At 39.0% G+C, this 22,556-nt stretch overlaps 1 protein-coding gene across 1 annotated transcript in view; it reads right to left on the bottom strand.

The window, feature by feature from the left end:
* Positions 1-22,556, bottom strand: part of FOXO3 (forkhead box O3) — a 316,234-nt gene that overhangs the window by 54,243 nt on the left and 239,435 nt on the right. The window contains exon 2 of the mRNA XM_053710617.1: positions 12,751-14,164. Coding sequence (XP_053566592.1) covers positions 12,770-14,164 — 1,395 coding nt within the window. The 3' untranslated portion in view covers positions 12,751-12,769. The remainder of the gene's footprint in view (positions 1-12,750; positions 14,165-22,556) is intronic.

Here is a 22,556-nt window from a genome sequence, read left to right as displayed (position 1 = left end):
TGTAGACACCTGACCATTACATCTATATGAGCTTGTTGGCCCAACCAATTCCAAAACCATGTGCAATAATATGGAGTTGGCCACCCCTTTGGGACGATAACAGCCGCCACTCTACAGGAATAGCTTTCCACAAGATTTTGGAGAGTGTCTGTGAGAATGTGTGCTCATTCAGTCAAAAGAGCATTTGTAAGCTCTAGCACTGATGTTGGATCAGAAGGTCTGGCTCGCAATCGTCGTTTCAATTCATCTCAAAGGTGTTCAGCTGGGTTGAGGTCAGGGCTCTGTGAAAGCCACTCAAGTTCTTCCACACCAAACTCGTTAAACTATGTCTTCATGGACCCAACTGTTGCTACAAAGTTGGAAGCACCCAAATGTCTAAACTGTGTTTTTAGCTGGTAGAGTTAAGATGACCCTTCACTGGAACTAAGGGGCCTAGCACCAGACCATTATCCCTTCTCCATCAACCTTTACAGTAGGCACTATGCATTCCAGTAAGCTGCATTCTCCTGGTATCCACCAATAACAAGATTCTTACATAACCCTAGAGTGAGGTGGCAGAGTGCTTTATATCTCAACAGCCAACCCTTGGCATTGTGCATGTTGATGTGAGGCTTGTGTACAGCTATTTGGCCATGAAAACCCATTTCATGCAGCTCCTGATGCACAGTTCTTATGCTGATGTTGCTTCCAGAGGCAGCTTGGAAGTCTGTAGTAATGCAACAGATGATAGGTGAATTTTATGTGCTACACGCTTCATCACTTATAGGCCCCGTTCTGTACATTTGCATGGTCTATCACTTAAAGGCTGGACTGTTGTTGCTCTTAAATGCTTTTACTTCAAAATAATAACACAGTTGACCAGGGCAGATCCAGAAAAGCGGAAATTTCACAAACTAACCTGTGCCATTCTATGACAGTACCACATTAAAAGTCACTAAGCTCTTCAGTATGACCCATTCTACTACCAGTGTTTGTCTATGGAGATTTCATGGCTATGCTGAATTTTATGCCCCTGTTTGCATTGGGTGTGGCTGACACATCTGAACTCAATAATTAGTAGGGGTATATATATATATATATATATATACATACAGGGAGTGCAGAATCATTAGGCAAGTTGTATTTTTGAGGATTAATTTTATTATTGAACAACAAACTTTAGTCAGAACTAACCTGGGACACAAAGCAGCTAACAGCTAAAGGAGTTCACATATCTCAAGAAACTTGGTAATAAGCTTAGATATTGTGTATTATTGTCATGTCCCATTTTATTTGAAAGAAGTATATCTTTACATATATATGTTATTTGAATGTTTTTTATTATTTGGCACTGTGTAACCTGGTATTTTTGTTATTAAACATACAGGGAGTGCAGAATTATTAGGCAAGTTGTATTTTTGAGGATTAATTTTATTATTGAACAACAACCATGTTCTCAATGAACCCAAAAAACTCATTAATATCAAAGCTGAATAGTTTTGGAAGTAGTTTTTAGTTTGTTTTTAGTTACAGCTATTTTAGGGGGATATCTGTGTGTGCAGGTGACTATTACTGTGCATAATTATTAGGCAACAACAAAAAACAAATATATACCCATTTCAATTATTTATTTTTACCAGTGAAACCAATATAACATCTCAACATTTACAAATATACATTTAAGACATTCAAAAACAAAAAAACAAACAAATCAGTGACCAATATAGCCACCTTTCTTTGCAAGGACACTCAAAAGCCTGCCATCCATGAATTCTGTCAGTGTTTTGATCTGTTCACCATCAACATTGCGTGCAGCAGCAACCACAGCCTCCCAGACACTGTTCAGAGAGGTGTACTGTTTTCCCTCCTTGTAAATCTCACATTTGATGATGGACCACAGGTTCTCAATGGGGTTCAGATCAGGTGAACAGGAGGCCCATGTCATTAGATTTTCTTCTTTTATACCCTTTCTTGCCAGCCACGCTGTGGAGTACTTGGATGCGTGTGAATGGAGCATTGTCCTGCATGAAAATCATGTTTTTCTTGAAGGATGCAGACTTCTTCCTGTACCACTGCTTGAAGAAGGTGTCTTCCAGAAACTGGCAGTAGGACTGGAGTTGAGCTTGACTCCATCCTCAACCCCGAAAAGGCCCCACAAGCTCATCTTTGATGATACCAGCCCAAACCAGTACTCCACCTCCACCTTGCTGGCGTCTGAGTCCGACTGGAGCTCTCTGCCCTTTACCAATACAGCCACGGGCCCCATCCATCTGGCCCATCAAGACTCACTCTCATTTCATCAGTCCATAAAACCTTAGAAAAATCAGTCTTGAGATATTTCTTGGCCCAGTCTTGACGTTTCAGCTTGTGTGTCTTGTTCAGTGGTGGTCGTCTTTCAGCCTTTCCTTACCTTGGCCATGTCTACTGAGTATTGCACACCTTGTGCTTTTGGGCACTCCAGTGATGTTGCAGCTCTGAAATATGGCCCAAACTGGTGGCAAGTGGCATCTTGGCAGCTGCACGCTTGACTTTTCTCAGTTCATGGGCAGTTATTTTGCGCCTTGGTTTTTCCACACCGCTTCTTGCGACCCTGTTGACTATTTTGAATGAAACGCTTGATTGTTCGATGATCATGCTTCAGAAGCTTTGCAATTTTAAGAGTGCTGCATCCCTCTGCAAGATATCTCACTATTTTTTACTTTTCTGAGCCTGTCAAGTCCCTTCTTTTGACCCATTTTGCCAAAGGAAAGGAAGTTGCCTAATAATTATGCACACCATGATATAGGGTGTTGATGTCATTAGACCACACCCCTTCTCATTACAGAGATGCACATCACCTAATATGCTTAATTGGTAGTAGGCTTTCGAGCCTATACAGCTTGGAGTAAGACAACATGCATAAAGAGGATGATGTGGTCAAAATACTCATTTGCCTAATAATTCTGCACTCCCTGTATAATTTTTTTTTGATTTCCCTTACCTTAAATCTTGTATTCTAAGATGAGCCATAAAGGTTGAATGTGTCACAATCTAAAACAGTGGTGCCTTAATATTAGGCCCTGGTGCCATAGGTTCCACTCACTTCCTTCCTTTCTTGTTGGACCCAACCAGGCACATATAAAATTTAGCTTGGTGTGGCTGGATCCTTTCTAGGCTTTGCATATTATATCGTAATACTCCAATTCCAGTGCTCAGGACCCACTAACAGGCCACATTTGATGTTAGAATGGCACAACATGTGAATTTAATTAATTAATGCTCAGTCATTGTAGTTAACTAACTAATGCTCTTTCAAGGTAATCCTGAAAACCCACCTGATAAAATAAACTGAAGAACCCTGTATTATAAAGAAGCTTGTGTAAAAATTAATCAATATACATGTGCACACACACACATATATTATTGTATGGCTACTCAACCTTACATCATATGATTTAAAAAAAAAAAAACTTGATTGGAGGCTATACAAATTAAGATATGTTGGGAAATACTGAGAATACATTGTTTTCCCTTTTTTTTTCCTTCCAGACATCCTCAAATGTTCTTGATACCCAAAATAATGTGTACTGATGTACCTCAGTTGTTCTCTGTATTCACCAAATGCTATAGTAAATTATTTATTATTATGAGACAAATAATAAAACTCTTTATTGTGTCACTTTAATATGCCAGCATTTAGAGCCTGCGTTTTCACTTCTAATGCTTGATTTTGCATTTTAAAGCGCACCAGGGGGTACAATAATGCGGTCTACTAATGTTTATATAGCTCATTAAAAGTTAGAAAATATGTATCAAAAAGCACACAATTTAACCATGTGTAGTTTTTTTTTAAATCTTATTCTGAACTTAGATGACGGAGGCAAACCACAAAGATAATAAATGTAATAATTTGCTCAGCAGCAGTCTCTGTTCTTTGCTACAAAATATCATGAACTATAAAAACCATAACCTTTTCACATAAATGTGTTATGGTTCTACACAGCAGACGATATAAGTAATTGCTGAAGTGATTTCTGCGCATTTCCTAACGGGCAGCAAAATGCAGAATAAAGGGACAATAAGCATAAATAATATTTTAATTTTTTTTATTTATTATTTTATAAAAAGGGTTACGTTAAAAAAGACATTAAAGGGCCATTATAGTAAAAAAACAAAAAACACACTAATCTGTTAAAGCATGTAATTTAAGACAATCAATCCTAGATTACTGTGTGTTTAAGCCTTGCAAATGCCGCTCATCCAATCAGCAGCGCTAGTCCTGAGTTTTCTGCTCAGGACCAGCAATGCTCTGCGAGTCCCGACCGGTATTTCTACTGTGTGTTTAAACACTTTGCGGAATTAAATACACAGTAGTGCAGGGTTGATAGTCTTAAAATAACATACTCTAGCAAATTAGAGCATGTAACGTTTTTGACTATAATGACTCTTTAAGCACCTCTTGCTTTTGAGTAAACAATATGCTTATCCCACACTCCCTAAAAAGGCCAAAGGAAAATTCTGTCCGCTGCAAATGCAGCAAATCAAATCACTGGCTTAGGCTATTTGCAGCACTTTAAAAACCTAGGTTACAGATTTTGCTTTGTAGCTTCTATATGTAGTGTGGGACAAAGCACAATTTTTTACACAAAACCAAGAGGTGTTTAATGTCCCTTGGATAGACGCTCATTGGCTATTACAAAACATTTAAAGGGACACTGAACCCACATTTTTTCTTTTGTGATTTAGATAGAGCATGCAATTTTAAGCAAACTTTCTAATTTACTCCTATTATCAAATGTTCTTCATTCTCTTGGTATTTTTTATTTGAAAAGCAAGAATGTAAGTTTAGATGCCGGCCCCATTTTTGATGAACAACCTGGGTTGTTCTTGCTGATTGGTGGATAAATTCATCTACCAATAAACAAGTGCTGCCAGGGTTCTGAACTTTCTTTTTCAAATAAAGATAGCAAGGAAACAAAGAAAATTTGATAATAGGAGTAAATTAGAAAGTTGCTCAAAATTGCATGCTCTACCTGAATCACGAAAGAAAAAATTTGGGTTCAGTGTCCCTTTAAAACTAATCTATTAGTGGACAGCAGCATTTCAAAAATGCTCTCAAGGTGTAATAGAAAAAAACAACACTTCCCTGTGAAGATCAGGGTTAAATAACTTTCATTATTCAGATTTTTAAGTTTAATCAACTTTCCAATTTACTTTTATCATCAAATTTGCTTTTTTCTCTTGGTATTCTTAGTTTAAACTAAACATAGGTAGGCTCATATGCTAATTTCTAAGCCTTTGAGGGCTGCCTCTTATCACATGCTTTTTAAATTCCTTTTCAACACAAAGAGACAGAAAGTACACGTGGGCCATATAGATAACACTGTGTTCAGGCACAGGGGGTTATTTAAGATATAGCAAAAAACAATGCTAAATTTAAGACAATAGATAATAAACAGTCATGGTCATGTGATCAGGGGGCTGGGAGAAGGTTCCTAGATACAAGGTAATCACAGAGGTAAAAAGTATATTAATAAAACAGTGTTGGTTATGCAAAACTGGGGAATGGGTAATAAAGGGAGAAAAATGCCCAAAACTCCCATTTAAGGCTACCCACACTATCTATAAGCTGCCATCACTTAACATTTATTATATGGGAAATCTTAAGGAAAACCGAGACTAACAAAGTAAAATCCTAGCATACAATTTAGCAAAAATGTATCTAAAAAAACACAGTATTAATACTACCAGTCTCTTTCAGTAACGTGGTTCAAATATTAGACAAAGGCAAAAACTTAATAAATGAACATTTTATTATGAGTAAAAAAACAAGTAAGCAATATTAAGAAAAGACATTAACAAATAGAATTACATAAAAGCAAACCGTTTTTAAAAATAGAAAGGAGAAATACAGACCCCTAATACTGTACTTGCTTAGATGCCCCCTCTCTTTATGACATGTCATAAAGCTCTGAATCCTTGACTGAATTTATAGAACATCTTATAACTTCCGCTATACATATTCAGTGCATAAATCCATATAAGCAATTTCCTTGTGACAACAAGAGAATTAGTTTGATACCAAATATGACATGGTTGTCATATTTTCATAATCTAGTGTCATATGTGGTGAAAAGTAAATTTATGCTTACCTGATAAATTGATTTCTTCTATGATATGACAAGTCCACGGATTTATCCTTTACTTGTGGGATATTATCCTTCTGCTAATAGGAAGTGGCAAAGAGCACCATAGCAGAGCTGTCTATATAGCTCCTCCCTTGACTCCACCCCCCAGTCATTCGACCGAAGGTATAGGAAGAAAAGGAGAAACTAAAAGGTGCAGAGGTGACTGAAGTTTTAAATAAAAAAATAATATAATCTGTCTTAAATTGACAGGGCGGGCCATGGACTCATCGTATCATAGAAGAAATCAATTTATCAGGTAAGCATAAATTTACTTTTCTTCTATAAGATACAACGAGTCCACGGATTCATCCTTTACTTGTGGGATACAATACCAAAGCTACAGGACACGGATGAACGGGAGGGACAAGACATATGCCTAAACAGAAGGCACCACTGCTTGAAGAACTTCTCCCCAAAAATAGACTCCGAAGAAGCAAAAGTATCAAATTTGGAAAATTTGGAAAAAAGTAAGAGTGAAGACCAAGTCGCAGGCCTTACAAATCTGTTCAACAGAAGCATTGTTTTAAAAGCCCATGTGGAAGCCACCGCTCTAGTAGAGTGAGCTGTAATCCTCTCAGGAGGCTGCTGTCCAGCAGTCTCGTATGCCAACCGGATGATGCTTTTCAGCCAAAAAGAAAGAGAGGTAGCCGTAGCCTTTTGACCTCTCCGTCTTCCAGAATAAACAACAAACAGAGAAGATGTTTGACGGAAATCTTTGGTCGCTTGTAAGTAAAACTTCAAAGCGTGAACCACATCCAAGTTGTGTAACAGACGCTCCTTCTTAGAGGAAGGATTAGGACACAGAGAAGGAACAACAATTTCCTGATTAATATTCTTATTAGTAACAACCTTAGGAAGGAATCCAGGTTTGGTACGCAAAACCACCTTATCAGAATGGAAAACAAGATAAGGCGAGTTGCAATGCAATGCAGATAGTTCAGAAACTCTTCGAGCCGAAGAGATAGCAACTAAAAACAGAACCTTCCAAGATAGAAGCTTAATATCTATGGAAAAGGTTCAAACGGAACCCCTTGCAGAACCTTAAGAACTAAATTCAAACTCCATGGCGGAGCAACAGGTTTAAACACAGGCTTAATTCTAACCAAAGCCTGACAAAACGACTGAACGTCTGGAACATCTGGCCAGATGCTTGTGCAGGTAAAATTGACAAAGCAGATATCTGTCCCTTTAAGGAACTAGCTGATAACCCCTTCTCCAATCCTTCTTGGAGAAAGGACAAAATCCTAGGAATCCTGATCTTACTCCATGAGTAGCCTTTGGATTTGCACCAATAAAGATATTTACGCCATATCTTATGGTAAATTTTTCTAGTGACAAGCTTTCGAGCCTGAATCAAGGTATCTATGACCGACTCAGAGCATCCCCGCTTAGATAAAATCAAGCGTTCAATCTCCAGGCAGTCAGCCACAGAGAAACTAGATTTGGATGCTGGAACGGACCTTGAATGAGAAGGTCCCGTCTCAGTGGCAGTGCCACGGTGGCAGAGATGACATTTCCACCAGGTCTGCAAACCAAGTCCTGCGTGGCCACGCAGGTGCTATCAAAATCACTTAATACCTCTCCTGTTTGATTCTGGTAATCAGACGAGGAAGGAGAGGAAATGGTGGAAACACATAAGCCAGGTTGAACGACCAAGGTACTGCTAGAGCATCTATCAGTACTGCTTGGGGATCCCTTGATCTGGACCCGTAAACAAGGATGTTTGGCATTCTGACGAGATGCCATCAGATTCACTTCTGGTGTGCCCCCATTAATGAATCAATTGTGCAAACACCTCTGGATGGAGCTCCCACTCCCCCGGATGAAAAGTCTGACGACTTAGAAAATCCGCTTCCCAGTTCTCCACTCCTGGGATATAGATTGCTGATAGATGGCAAGAGTGAGTCTCTGCCCATCAAATTATTTTGGAAACCTCTATCATCGCTAGAGAACTCTTTGTTCCCCCTTGATGATTGATATATGCTACAGTCGTGATATTGTCCGACTGGAATCATATGAATTTGGCCGAAGCCAGCTGAGGCCACGCCTGAAGTGCGTTGAATATCGCTCTCCGTTCTAGAATATTTATTGGAAGGAGAGCCTCCTCCTGAGACCACACACCCTGAGCCTTCAGGGAATTCCAGACTGCACCCCAGCCCAATAGGCTGTCGTCTGTCATCACTATGACCCATGCTGGCCTGCGGAAACACATTCCCTGGGACAGATGATCCTGTGACAACCACCAAAGAAGAGAGTCTCTGGTCTCTTGATCCAGATTTATCTGAGGAGATAAATTTGCATAGTCCCCATTCCACTGTCTGAGAATGCATAATTGCAGTGGTCTGAGATGCAAGCGAGCAAACGGAACTATGTCCATTGCCGCTACCATTAGTCCAATTACCTCCATACACTGAGCCACTGTGGACGAGGAATGAATGAAGTGCTCGGCAGGTGGTTAAGATCTTTGATTTCTGACCTCCGTCAGAAAATTTTTCATGTCTACCGAGTCTATAAGAGTTCCCAGGAATGGAACTCTTGTGAGAGGGATAAGTGAACTCTTCTTTATGTTCAACCTTCCACCCGTGAGCTCTTAGAAAAGCCAACACAATGTCCGTGAGAGATTTGGCTAATTGGTAAGTTGACGCCTCTGAATTAAGATATCGTTCAGATAAGGCGCCACTGTTATGCACCGCGGCTTTAGAACAGCCAAAAGGGACCCTAGTACCTTTGTCAAAATTCTGGGAGCTGTGGCCAACCCGAAAGGAAGAGCCACAAACTGGTAATGCTTGTCCAGGAAGGCGAACTTTAGGAACTGGTGATGATCTTTGTGAATAGGAAAGTGAAATCCACCGTGGTAATATATTGACCCTCCTGGATCATTGGTAAAATAGTCTGAATGTTCTCCATCTTGAAGGATGGGACTCTGAGAAATTTGTTTAGGATCTTGAGATCTAAAATCGGTCTGAAGGTTCCCTCTTTTTTGGGAACCATGAACAGAATGGAGTAAAACCCCTGCCTCTGTTCTGCTTTTGGAACTGTGCGGGTTACACCCATAGTATATAGGTCTTCTACACATCGTAAGAACTCTCTTTTTGTCTGGTTTACAGACAACCGTGAAAGATGAAATCTCCCCCTTGGAGGAGAATCTTTGAATTCTAGAAGATACCCCTGGGTCACAATTTCTAATGCCCAGGAATCCTGAACGTCTCTTGCCCAAGTCGGAGCAAAGAGAGAAAGTCTGCACTCTACTAGATCCGGTCCCGGATCGGGGGCTGCCCCTTCATGCTGTCCTTCATGCTGTCTTGGTAGCAGCAGTGGGCTTCTTGGCCTGTTTACCTTTATTCCAGGTCTGGTTAGGTATCCAGTCAGACTTGGATTGAGCAAAATTCCCCTCCTGCTTTGCGGCAAGGGAGGAGGTAGCGGGACCACCTTTGAAGATTCGAAAGGAAAGAAAATTATTCTGTTTGGCCCTCATTCTATTTGTCTTATCCTGAGGAAGGACATGGCCTTTTCCTCCAGAGATATCGGAAATTATCTCCTTCAGTTCAGGCCCAAATAGGGTCTTACCCTTGAAAGGAATATCTAATAGCTTAGACTTTGAGGACACATCAGCAGACCAGGACTTAAGCCATAACGCTCTACGCGCCAAAATGGCAAAACCTGAATTGTTTACCGCTAATTTAGCCAGCTGAAAAGTGGCATCTGTAATAAAAGAATTAGCTAGCTTGAGAGCCGTAATTCTATCTAAAATCTCATCCAATGGGGTCTCAACCTTAAGAGCCTCCTCAAGAGCCTCGAACCAAAAAGCAGCTGCAGTAGTTACAGGAACAATGCACGCTATAGGTTGTAGAAGAAAACCCTGATGAATAAATATTTTCTTTAGAAGACCCTCTAATTTTTTATCCATAGGATCTTTGAATGCACAATAGGGATAGTTGTATGCTTAGCTAGCGTACAAACAGCTCTCTCCACCTTAGGGACCGTCTGTCACAAATACTGAATGGTGTCAGATATGGGAAACATTTTCTTAAAAGTAGGAGGGGGAGAGAACGGAATGCCTGGTCTATCCCATTCCTTAGTAACAATGTTCGAAATCCTCTTAGGGACCGGAAAAAACATTACTGTAAGAAAAGAACCTCTAGATATCTATCCATTTTACACAATTTCTCTGGAGGAATTTCAATAGGGTCAGTCATCCAGAGTCGCTAAAAACTCCCTAAGTAACAAGCGGAGGTGTTCAAGCTTAAACTTAAAAGCCATCATATCTGGAGTCTGTTTGAGGGAACATCTTTCCTGAATCAGAAAGCTCACCCTCAGACAGCAATTCCCCTACCCCCAACTCAGAGCATTGTGAAGGTACATCGGAGATGGCTAATAAAGCATCAGAGGGCTCAGCATTTACTCTCATACCGGACCTACTGCGCTTCCCCTGCAAACCAGGCAGTTTAGATAATACCTCTGTGAGGGTAGTAGACATAACTGCGGTCATATCTTGCAGGGTAAAAGAATTAGACGCACTAGAGGTACTTGGCGTCGCTTGTGCAGGGCGTTAAGGTTGTGACACTTGGGGAGAAGTAGATAGCAAAACCTGATTCTCTTCTGACACATTTTAAGTGGGGGTTCCACAATGGCTTCTAAACACATGGAACATTGGCTTTCCTCAATGTCAGACATGTTCAACAGGCTAGTAATAACCACAAACCTGCTTGAAAATACCTTATTTAGTGAAAAAATAACAATCTTAAAAAACGGTACTGCGCCTTTAAGAGGAAAAAAGCATACAATTTTTCCAAAACTGCGTAAAAACAATAAAGCATCCCAATACTGCAGCCAAGTTTGCCCCACAATGAAAGGAACACTTAACCCTTACAGAAAAAAAACGGAAAAATACAAAAACGTTTTAATTCAATAAAAGCACCCCCTGCACCTGTAAACCTTCGATTTGGCCCAATACAGCTCACAAAGGCCCACCGGATCAGGAGCTTGCTGCTTGTTTGAGAAAAACAACTGCGCAACTGAGGCGCCGAAAATAGGCCCCCGCCCATCTCACTCGATGTCTTACAGCCCAAATTAACCGCACCAGAGCGGTCTAAAAACCTAGCCATGTGGGTTCAGAAACCCATAAATGAAGCCATGTGTACCCTTCTTAAATAAAGCATAAAAACGTCTCTTTAAAAACGTTAACTGCACTCCCAAACATAAAAACGTTTATTCAAACATCAGTGTCAACCATTTTTGTATAGCCCATATATGCAAGCTCAGTAATACCCCTCTTTATATATTTTAGGATTACTGCTTACCCTCTCCCTCATAGGGATACTGTCAACCAATTCTGAAATAACACAGTCTCTCCAGAAAAATGACTGAACATACCTCACTGCATATAGCATGAAAAACGTTCCTCACACTGAAGTTTCTTAAGTACTCCTCAGCCACTCTGTGGGAACTGCTCTGGATCTTAGTAACAACTGCTAAGATCATCAGCCTCCAGGCAGAAGTCTTCATCCATCTGCTGCCTGAGGGGAAAATAATACACACCGGTACCATTTAAAATAAAAAAAAAACTCTTGCTTGAAGAAAATAAAAACTAACATTTTATCACCTCTTTTACTTTACCCTTCCTATTACTTAGAGTAGGCAAAGAGAATGACTGGGGGTTGGAGTCAAGGGAGGAGCTATATAGACAGCTCTGCTGTGGTGCTCTTTGCCACTTCCTGTTAGCAGGAGGATAATATCCCACAAGTAAAGGATGAATCCGTGGACTAGTTGTATCTTATAGAAGAAAGTATGACTCAAGCTATACTAGTGTCTTCTGATTTACTTCATCTAGCTCTGGGTAGAGGGCACTGGTTTTTATCACTTCTCTTGTCAAGTGGAACTTAGAAACTATTTATGACAGGAAGGTCTATTTGGTTAAGCAAAATACACAAAGACATACAACCTTTTAAAAAACAAAATAGCACACAGAGAAGACGTTAACCTCTTGCCCATAAAACATGAGGGTTTCACAACAGTCCCTTTAAGCACTTAAAGGGATAGTCTAGTCAAAATTAAACTTTCATGATTCAGATAGAGCATGCAATTTTAAGCAACTTTCTAATTTACTCCCATTATTAATTTCTCTTCGTTCTCTTGGTATCTTTATTTTAAAAAGCTGGAAAGTAAACTTAGGAGCCGGCCCATTTTTGGTTCAGCACCTGGGTAGCGCTTGCTGATTGGATGGCTACATTAAGACACCATCAGCAAGCGCTACCCAGGTTCTGAACCAAAAATGGGCCCAGCTTCTAAGCATACATTTTAGGTTTTTAAAATCAAGATACCAAGAGAACGAAGACAATATAATAATAGGAGTAAATTAAAAAAGTTGCCTAAATTGCAGGTTCTATCTGAATCATGAACGTTTAATTTTGACTATCCTATCCCTTTAAGGGGAAATTGATACAAAAATGATTCCATCTTAAGAAGCTACCATAGGATGATGGATAGAATGATAAACATTTACAAGACAGATTTAATAGATTTTCCTGTAGTAAGAGATATTTAAAATGCTCATGATATATATATTATTTTTATTTTTTTAAAGGTTCACCAAAAATGATCTTACCTATCTAGTTCAGTTTTCTTCAGCCTGGAACCCAACTCTGTGATGATGTCTGCTTAGCACCAGTGAAATTCCCCACTGTTAGACTGACATTCTGAGCTGAGATGAGGGAGTCAAAATTAAAATCCAGCCCATCTGCATCCATAAGTTCATGGCGGATAATAGTCTCCATGTCACATTCTAAACTTCCATTAAAAATATCCAGGTCCAAATCACTTGGAAACTTTTCATGCCCAAGCACTGGAAGGTTCACGCCTGTGGAGTATAAGGATCCTGAGAGCGTGTCAGAGAGTGTTTGCATAGACTGACCAACTGAGGACTGCTGCTGGTGTTTGGATGAGTCCAAATTGTTGCTGTCATTTAAACCAATATTATTTATACTGTTTGACAAGGCACGGCTGCCACCAAGAAAAGAGTTATGGGACTGTTGCTGCTGGTGGAGCAAGTTCTGATTTACCAAACCTCCCCCCTGGTTGGATGGTGCTGCAAAAGACATCATAGGGTCATTCCTCAGAATTATATTCCTTCTGGAGTTCTGAGCAGTTACTGCAGTACTAGCCTGGGACATGAGTGGGTCAGACTGAGTCATCAAAACATCACTATGGCTCAGTGAGTCAATGTTCAGTAGGTCCTGCAAAGACTGGTTGTTGTAATGGTTCATGGAAGAAAATGTAGCTTGCTTGTTCTCTTGGATAGTTTGCATGGGAGACTGACGCAGAGCAGTCATAGGAAAGTTGAAGCTACTAGTGTTGTTGAAGCTGCTAGGAGAGCTAAGACTTGAGCCCTTAGTGCCATAAGTAAAGCTAGAGCTTCTTTGCATGAGTACGCCAGCAGATGACTGCTGAGAACTAAGGGAAATGTCATCTAGCAGGTCATCCATGAGGTTCTCTGTCAGGCCATCATTTAAGTTCATAGTTCCAGCCATATCAGTCAACCTTGGCAATTCTACCGTGCATGGTTTATTTACAGATGGAGACATACTGCCTGGGCTGTTGTACAACATAGGGGAAAGAGGAGAATCATCATCTTGAACATCGTCAAGTTCAGTTGTGGCAGGAATTGGAGACAAACGTCCACTTATAGTACTGGCATTAGAGTTTGTACGGGAGCGGAAATCTGTCCAAGTATCCAATTCATCACTACTTCGAGATGTGGGACTCCCAGGCCACTTAGAAAGTTGAGAAGGACTATCTTCTGTAGAATCCTGAGATACCTGCATGGATGCCTTTTTCTTTGCTGCTCTGCCGCGACTTTTTGTATATTTGTTGCTGTTGTCCATTGAAACAGCCCGTCTTCTTGGTGCTTTTCCGCCTTTTCCTCCTTCTGGGTTGATCATCCACCAAGAACTTTTTCCTGTGCCTTCATTCTGAACTCTAATAAATCTGCTGTGCAGAGACAAATTGTGTCGTATTGAATTCTGTGAAAATAAGCAAAAAATATAGATAATATTAATAGCAATCCAATTACTTGTTTGCCAAATTCAGAATGAATCATCAAGTCTTATTAGGCATTATCAGGCTGTTTTAAATACTATGGAGGGCTTACCATACTAGTCACTAGGATAACACTCACTTATTCTAGCTACCTGGTTATTCAAGCGTAAGATACTCCATCAAATGTATCTTATTTCTATTGCAAACTATTAGCCGCTATATAGTTATCACTTTGCTATGTACTTGGCTATGTTAAAGGGACTCGAAACCCAAAATGTCTCTCATAAATCAGATGAGCAAGCTATTTTTAACACACTTCCAATTGACTTCTATCATAGAATTGAATTTGTTCTCTTTGTATCCTGTGTCGAAAAGCATACCTAGGTAGCAGCAATACACTACTAGGAGCTAGCTCCTTATTGATAGCTGCACATATAAGTCTCTTGACATTGGTTACCCTGATTTGTTCAGCTAGCTCACAGTACTTAATTGCTGTGCCTTTAACAAAGGATACCAAGAGAATAACGCGAAAGTGATAATAGAAGTAAATTATAAAGATGTGTTTACTCTACATCAATCCTGAATGAACACATTTAGGTTTCATGCCCTTTAATGTGACACTTTTTCACCACTTATGATAATGTTTTATTGACAGAATTACCTAAATGTATTAAAGTTTATCACTTTGATAAAATAGTGACTACATGTATCATTTACTCCACTACACTTGTATAACTGAAAAACATTTGTCCTCATAAACACCTAAAAGTCGTTGTCTTGTACTAAAAAAATTAAAAGGGGCATGAATCCCTTTTTTTTTTGTTTCATGATTTATACAATTTTAATCATCTTTCTAATTTACTTCTATTATCAAATTTGCTTCAGTCTCTTGGCATCCTTTGTTGAAGAAGCAGCAATGCACTACTGGGAGCTAGCTGAACTCATCGGGTGAGCTAAGGACGACAGTCATATATGTGCAGCCAGCATTCAGCAGCTAGCTCCCAATATTGCATTACTGCTCCTGAGCCTAACTAGGTATGATTTTTCAACAAAGCACACCAAGAGAATAAAGCAAATAAAATAAGCAAGTTGGAAAGTTGTTTAAAATCACATGCACTATCTGAAATTAATGTTTATTTTATTATATGATATTTAATTATAAATAGCTCCAGTTAGAACGAACACAGTGCTCTTTATTCTATGTTTTTGTTCCATTATTTGTTTACATTAAGTTGTTTTTTATGTGCATAAGAAAATTTACAAGAATGACACAGGAACATTTCTCCCTCAGCCTTTATCCTCTGTTATGCAATATTTGCCTGGCAAAATGCTCCTCGTTCTAAGGGTGGTCAATGTTATGGCCACCCTACTCAAATACGCACACCTGGCTTGACTAATCAATGTTTGTTTTAAAACCAACTTTATTAAATTAATTATAAACACAAAAAGTGCAAATCCATATGGTTAGTTAATAAACCACCTGACCTTTTATGTTATAGGGCCTTTTTTAAAGATCTATGAGGTGACAACTGAAAAGCATCGGTTGAGCTGTGGAAAATATGTCAGAAGGCTTTCTGGGAAGTTTTTGCTTCTTAAATGTGACCAGACAATTCTATGGATACAGACCTATACATTTGTATAACTGTGCTCCATCATGATTACAAAGACTTTGCTTGAGTGGGCCATCATTAAAGGGATATTCCGGTCAAAATTTAAATGCACATAGATTAATTACATCTTTGAATAGAAACTTATTTGCAATATACACGTCTGGGCAAAATTGCTTCTAGTAAAAGTTATCACTGATATAGTGTTGATATTTTCAGTGCGCCAGCATTTTAAATACAGCAACTGTTCAGAGCACCAGTGGGGCTTGTATTAGGTTAGAAATTAACAAATTGAGTCATTACCAGATGCTACAAGCACCCTTAGGCTCTCTGAATAGTTGCAGTATTTAAAATGCTGGTGCACGGTGCATATTTAAATACACTTTTGAAATAGCTATAGCTTTTATTAGAAGCATTTTTGCTAATACATGTATATTACAAAAATGCTTCTATTCAAAGCTGAAATGCATCCATGTGGATTTCAATTTTGGCTGGAATGTCCCTTTAATAGTTGGGCTAGATTACATGTGGAGCACAAAATATCGCTTTCACAAAAGCAATATTTGCGCTCCACTGAGAAATACCAGTGCACGGAAATGTTACACTAATATCACAAGTTAGCCGCAATACAAACGCGACCATTTACCAGACCGGAAGCACGCTACATTTAGTTCAATAGCACGATCGGGCGCGCTGTGATTAGACAGCGCACCCTCGAACCGCTTTTCAAAAAGAAGAGCTGATCAGAAGAGCCTGGAGAGGAGACCAGGTAAGTGCAACTTTGAGAGCTAAAATCCCTAAAATCTTTTGATTTTTAAAGCTGTCGCTAACATAACATAATGTTACATAAGTGTGCACTACTTATCTCCTTATACACAATTAAAGAGATATGAATCCCAAAAATTGTATTTAGTGATTCAGACAGAGCTTAGCATTTAAAAAAAAGTTTCCAATTTACTTCTATTATCAAATTTGCTTCGCTCCCATGATATTCTGTGTTGAAGAGATACCCAGATAGGCATCTGGAGCACTACTTGGCAGGAAATAGTGCTGCCATCTAATGCTCTTGCAATTGGATAAAATTCTTGCAAGTGCTCCAAAAAATGGGCCAGCTCCTAAGCATACGTCCCTGTTTTTTTAACTAAAGATACCAAGAGAACGAACAAAAATTGATAATATAATGAAATTAGTAAGTTGTTTAAAATTGCATGGTCTGTCTTAATTATGAAAGAAAACTTTTGGGTTTTCATATCCCTTTAAGGCTAGATATAAATGAGCTCCTGCAATCACCTTTGGAGTGTTAAAACTGGAAAAACAACATTCTTAAAGGGACATAAAAGAGTAAAAATAAAATGCTGCAATGTTTTAGAGCATTTTATTACTGCAGTATTGCCTACATATAACTATGTTATATATATGGTAGCTAGATGAACACATCTGGTAAGTCAGTGAAAAGAGTCAAATGTGTGCAGCAACCAATCACCAGAAAGCTCCCAGTAGAGTACTGCTGGTCCTGAGCCTACTAAGGTACATTTCATAATAGGTGTCATTTAAAACTCTCTTAAAATTGGATCCCCTAGCTAAATCACAAATATTTAATTTTGACTTTTACATCCCTTTAAAGGTACAGTCTACGCCAACATTTTTATTGTTTAAAAAGATAGATAATCCTTTTATTACCCATTCCCCAGCTTTGCACAACCAACATGGTTATATTAATATACTTTTAACCTCTGATCACCTTGTATTTAAGCCTCTTTTGACAGCCCCCTGATTACATGACTTTGTATTTATTATCTATTGACTTGCATTTTAGCCAATTAATCATAAATAACTCCACGGGCGTGAACACAATGTTATCTATATGGACCACATGAACTAGCAGTCTCCTGTTGTGAAAAACAAATAAAAAAGCATGTGATAAGAGGCTGTCTGTAGTGGCTTAGAAACAGGCAGAGATTTAGAGGTTTAAATGTTATAAAGTATATTAATATAACAATGTTGGTTTTGCAAAGCTGGGGAATGGGTAGTAGAGGCGTTATACATCTTTATAAACAATAACAATTTTGGGGTTGACTGTCGCTTTAAGTCAGCTGTACATACTCCCGACTCCCTAGGATCAGTGGGAAAAGCAGAATTGTATAGGTATAATAAAAATGGATTAAACAATGAAAATGAACATAAATTGCACTGCTACTGCAATTTCTGAGGAATTTAATTTTGCATTTAATGTATGCAATTTGTTAAAAATTGTTCTTTCACTAGGTGATGTAGGCTATGCTGGCTTGGTAATTTATGCCTGTCACTCATAATCCAAAAAAGAGTGTTCATATAACCCGCCCATGATAGAACTAGATATATTGCAGAACACACATTTAATCCCAGCTTTGGTGTATATATGATTCTGGCAGGACCTTACAGTACTCTCCCCAGGTCATCTTTATTATTTTAACTTGCTACTGTCAAATTTGTGGAATGCCACAGCTTCTGGGGTATACACACACAAAATTATACAAAGAGAGAAAGTATGGGGGCTTACAGCACTATTCCCTACTAATAAAACATAGCCTTTATTAATAAATGAAATCATTTGGCACTTGATGTGCGTCAGAGTCAGCCCATTTGAAGGGACAAAATTAGTAATATATATTCAATATGATCGAGATGACATTTATACATAATCCTGACTTCATTTACATGATGTCATGGAGATATGATTATATATATACATATATATATATATATATATATATATATATATAAATATTATATGGGTAAAGTTACTAACAATGAATAGAAATACTCTTTATTTGTCTATTGCTCTATATAGATGCATGTTAAGTCTGTGGATGTCAGTATGACATGCTGATGGGGGCGTGTATTTGATGTGCTCCGTGATTGGAAGATATAGAGGTTTGTCAGGAAGGCATACACTTTTTATTGGATTATCACAGAGCTAACACTCCTGTTATTGGAAGGAGATCCGATTGGATATGGCTCTAGATTGGCACACTCCAATGTAGGGCTTAAACCAATGAATAAGCGTGTTGCATATAATACACTTAAGATAGTGTTTGTGTCTCGAAATTGGATTGGTGTTTTATTAGTCATTATACCCTATTTAAAGCAGATTAGGAGGGCAATCTGGTTGATTTTAGCATTGAAAAAGGCAGTGCATGGCCGAAACTTTTTTGCTGCACTATCTTTTCTAACTTGCCTCTCCACTATCCCACCTGATGCCCAGGTTCCAGTATATCGGCCAGGACTCTTTCGGATTTGTGTGATGCTTTTTTCTTTTTTAACTTTTTCTGTTGATTTTCTTATTTACTCTGCTTGTTTCAGTACTATATAACCTTACCCAGTGGGAGGGTGGTATGTGAGCAGGGTGATTAGATGTGATACTACCTTCTGTTAATGATTTAAATTTATTAATAAAGGCTATGTTTTATTAGTAGGGAATAGTGCTGTAAGCCCCCATACTTTCTCTCTTTGTATAATTTAATTGTTATTTTGGAGTACACCCCTAAGTGGAAATGTCCAAATTGGGCCCAAAGTTTCAATATTTTGTGTGGTCACCATTAATTTCCAATACTGCCTCTTCCACTCCTCAAATGACAACATCACGGAGCTGGTGGATGTTAGAGACCTTGCGCTCCCCCACCTTCCGTTTGAGGATGCCCGAAAGATGCTCAATAGGGTTTAGGTCTGGAGACATGCTTGACCCGTCCATCGCCTTTACTCTCAGCTTCTTTAGCAAGGCAGTGGTCATCCTGGAGGTGTGTTTGGGGTCATTATCATGTTGGAATACTGCCCTGCGGCCCAGTCTTCGAAGGGAGGGGATCATGCTCTGCTTCAGTATGTCACAGTACATGTTGGCATTCATGGTTCCCTCAATGAACTGTAGCTTCCCAATGCCGGCAGCACTCATGCAGGCCCAGACCATGACACTCTCACCACCATGCTTGACTGTAGGCAAGACACACTTGTCTTTGTACTCCTCATCTGGTTGCCGCCACACACGCTTGACACCATCTGAACCAAATAAGTTTATCTTGGTCTCATCGGACCACAGGACATGGTTCCAGTAATTAATGTCCTTAGTCTGCTTGTCTTCAGCAAACTGTTTGCGGGCTTTCTTGTGCATCATCTTTAGAAGAGGCTTCCTTCTGGGACGACAGCCATGCAGACCAATTTGATGCAGTGTGCAGCGTATGGTCTGAGCACTGACAGGCTGACCCCCCACCCCTTTAACCTCTGCAGCAATGCGGATAGCAACCAAAGACAACCTCTGGATATGACACTGAGCACGTGCACTCAACTTCCTTGGTCGACCATGGCGAGGCCTGTTTTGAGTGGAACCTGTCCTGTGAAACTGCTGTATGGTCTTGTCCACTGTGCTGCAGCTCAGTTTCAGGGTCTTGGCAATCTTCTTATAGCCTAGGCCATCTTTATTTAGAGCAACAATTCTTTTTTTTTCAGATCCTCAGAGAGTTCTTTGCCATGAGGTGCGATGTTGAACTTCCAGTAACCAGTATGAGAGAGAGTGAGAGCGATAACACCAAATTAAACACACATACTCCCCATTCACACCTGAGACCTTGTAACACTATCGAGTCACATGACACAGGGGAGGGAAAATGGATAATTGGGCCCAATTTGGACATTTACACTTAGGGGTGTACTCACTTTTGTTGCCAACGGTTTAGACAATAATGGCTGTGTGTTGAGTTATTTTGAGGGGACAGCAACTTAACACTGTTACACAGGCTGTACACTCACTACTTTACATTGTAGCAAAGTGTCATTTCTTCAGTGTTGTCACATGAAAAGATATAATAAAATATTTACAAAAATGTGAGGGGTGTACTCACTTTTGTGGGATACTGTATGTATACACACACAATATATAACAACGGAAATGTTATGTGGGCGGCAGATCAGTTGAAAAATGGATTCACTATTAATGGATTAGAATGCATTTAGTAAAAATGCCAAAACATAGCACAGTTAAAGGGACAGTAGAGTGAAAATTAAACTTCCATGATTCAGATAGAGCATGCAATTTTAAACAACTTTCCAATTTACTTCTAGCATCAAATTTGCTTTGTTCTCTTGGTATCATTTTTTGTAGAGTTAAACTAGGTAGGCCCATAAGAGTGTGCACAAGTCTTTAGTACTCTATGGCAGCAGTGTTTTGCAACATTATTTGTAGCTTTGTTAAACAATGTTGCAAAACACTTCTGCCATAGAGTACTAAAGACTTGTGCACAATTCTGAGCTTTTATGAGCCTACCTTATTTTACTCTTCAATGAAAGATACCAAGAGAACGAAGCAAATTTGATAATAGAAGTAAAGTGGAAAGTTGTTTAAACTCGCATGCTCTATCTGAATCATGAAAGTACAATTTTGACGTTACTGTCCCTTTAAGTTCAAAAGTGCATACATGGCCATTTCAAAAGCTTTGAAATGAGGCCTTATATAAGCGAGTTAGTAATTTGTAAGTATATAACAGACTAGGGGAACTAGTATTCCTCACTCTTAAATCCATGTTCCAGGAAAAAACGCATATGCAACTTAGGATCCTGGCAGTTATTTTTTTTCATGGGTCAAGACAAAACAGTGTATAAGGAAGACTAAGATCCGTGAAGCAATGTGCTGCAACCCCCCTCTGGCAGCCTAAGTCCAAAGAGCAGGAGTTCTTCACATGTCTCAGAATCCATTCCCTCCTATGTCATTTCCACACATTGTTTACCTTTGAGACCTTGCCCACATTTTCCCCCAGCTGTAAGTACTTATAAAAAAAGAACAGAACCCCTCCCCTATAGCGTCCAGACATCAACATGTGGTAACAATTTATCATTCAGAACAACAACAAGAGACTCTCTGACTTAGAAGACGTTCAGTAATTTAAACTTTGAAAGTCATTAGGAAAAAAATGAGGTAAAACAGCTGCTTCAGCTCTTCTCAAACTTAGTTATAATGTAAAAGACAGAGTATAAGAGACTGACAAGTGACACCGAAACTGAACGAGACAGAGACAGATGTTTACATAGATAATACTGTGAGGAAATATTTTTGGACTAATGATCATGAGGAAGAACGATCTCAGTTCACACCAACCCTCATCCACAGAGGTAAATTACACTGCAAAGTAGCATAGAAAAATGTAAAAAACAAAAACAAACAAACAAAAAAAATGTAACATTTTGTGAAATGTAGTTTAAAAAAATTCTTGCATTACTGAACCCTATTATTAGCTTCAGCAGTTCACGGTACACTTATGGGTTTAGTTAGTTTAGTCCACTTATGGCACAGATTACAAGAGCCAGTGTAAACAGAAGTGCCACCTTAAAGGGAAACTGAACCCACATTTTTTCTATCGGAATTCAGACAGAGAATGCAATTTTAAGCAACTTTCTAATTTAAAATTACTCCTATTATCAATTTTATTTCATTCTCTTGCTATCTTTATTTAAAAAGAAGGCATCTAACCATGGACAACACTTATTTATTGGTGGGTGAATTTATCCACCAATCAGCAAGAACAACCCAGGTTGTTCACCAAGAATGGGCCGGCATCTAAACTTACATTCTTGCTTTTCAAATAAAGATACCAAGAGAATGAAGAAAGTTTGATGATGGGAGTCAATTAGAAAGTTACTTAAAAGTGCATGTTCTATCTGAATCACAAAATAAAAAAATTGGGTTCAGTGTCCATTTAAAGGGACATGAAACCCAAAAAATTTCTTTCAAGATTCAGATAAGAGC

Source organism: Bombina bombina, chromosome 4 (genome assembly GCF_027579735.1).
Source record: "Bombina bombina isolate aBomBom1 chromosome 4, aBomBom1.pri, whole genome shotgun sequence".
Lineage (NCBI taxonomy): Eukaryota > Metazoa > Chordata > Amphibia > Anura > Bombinatoridae > Bombina > Bombina bombina.
The sequence above is the reverse complement of the archived record's forward strand: the minus strand, read 5'-3'. Positions and strand labels throughout refer to the sequence as shown.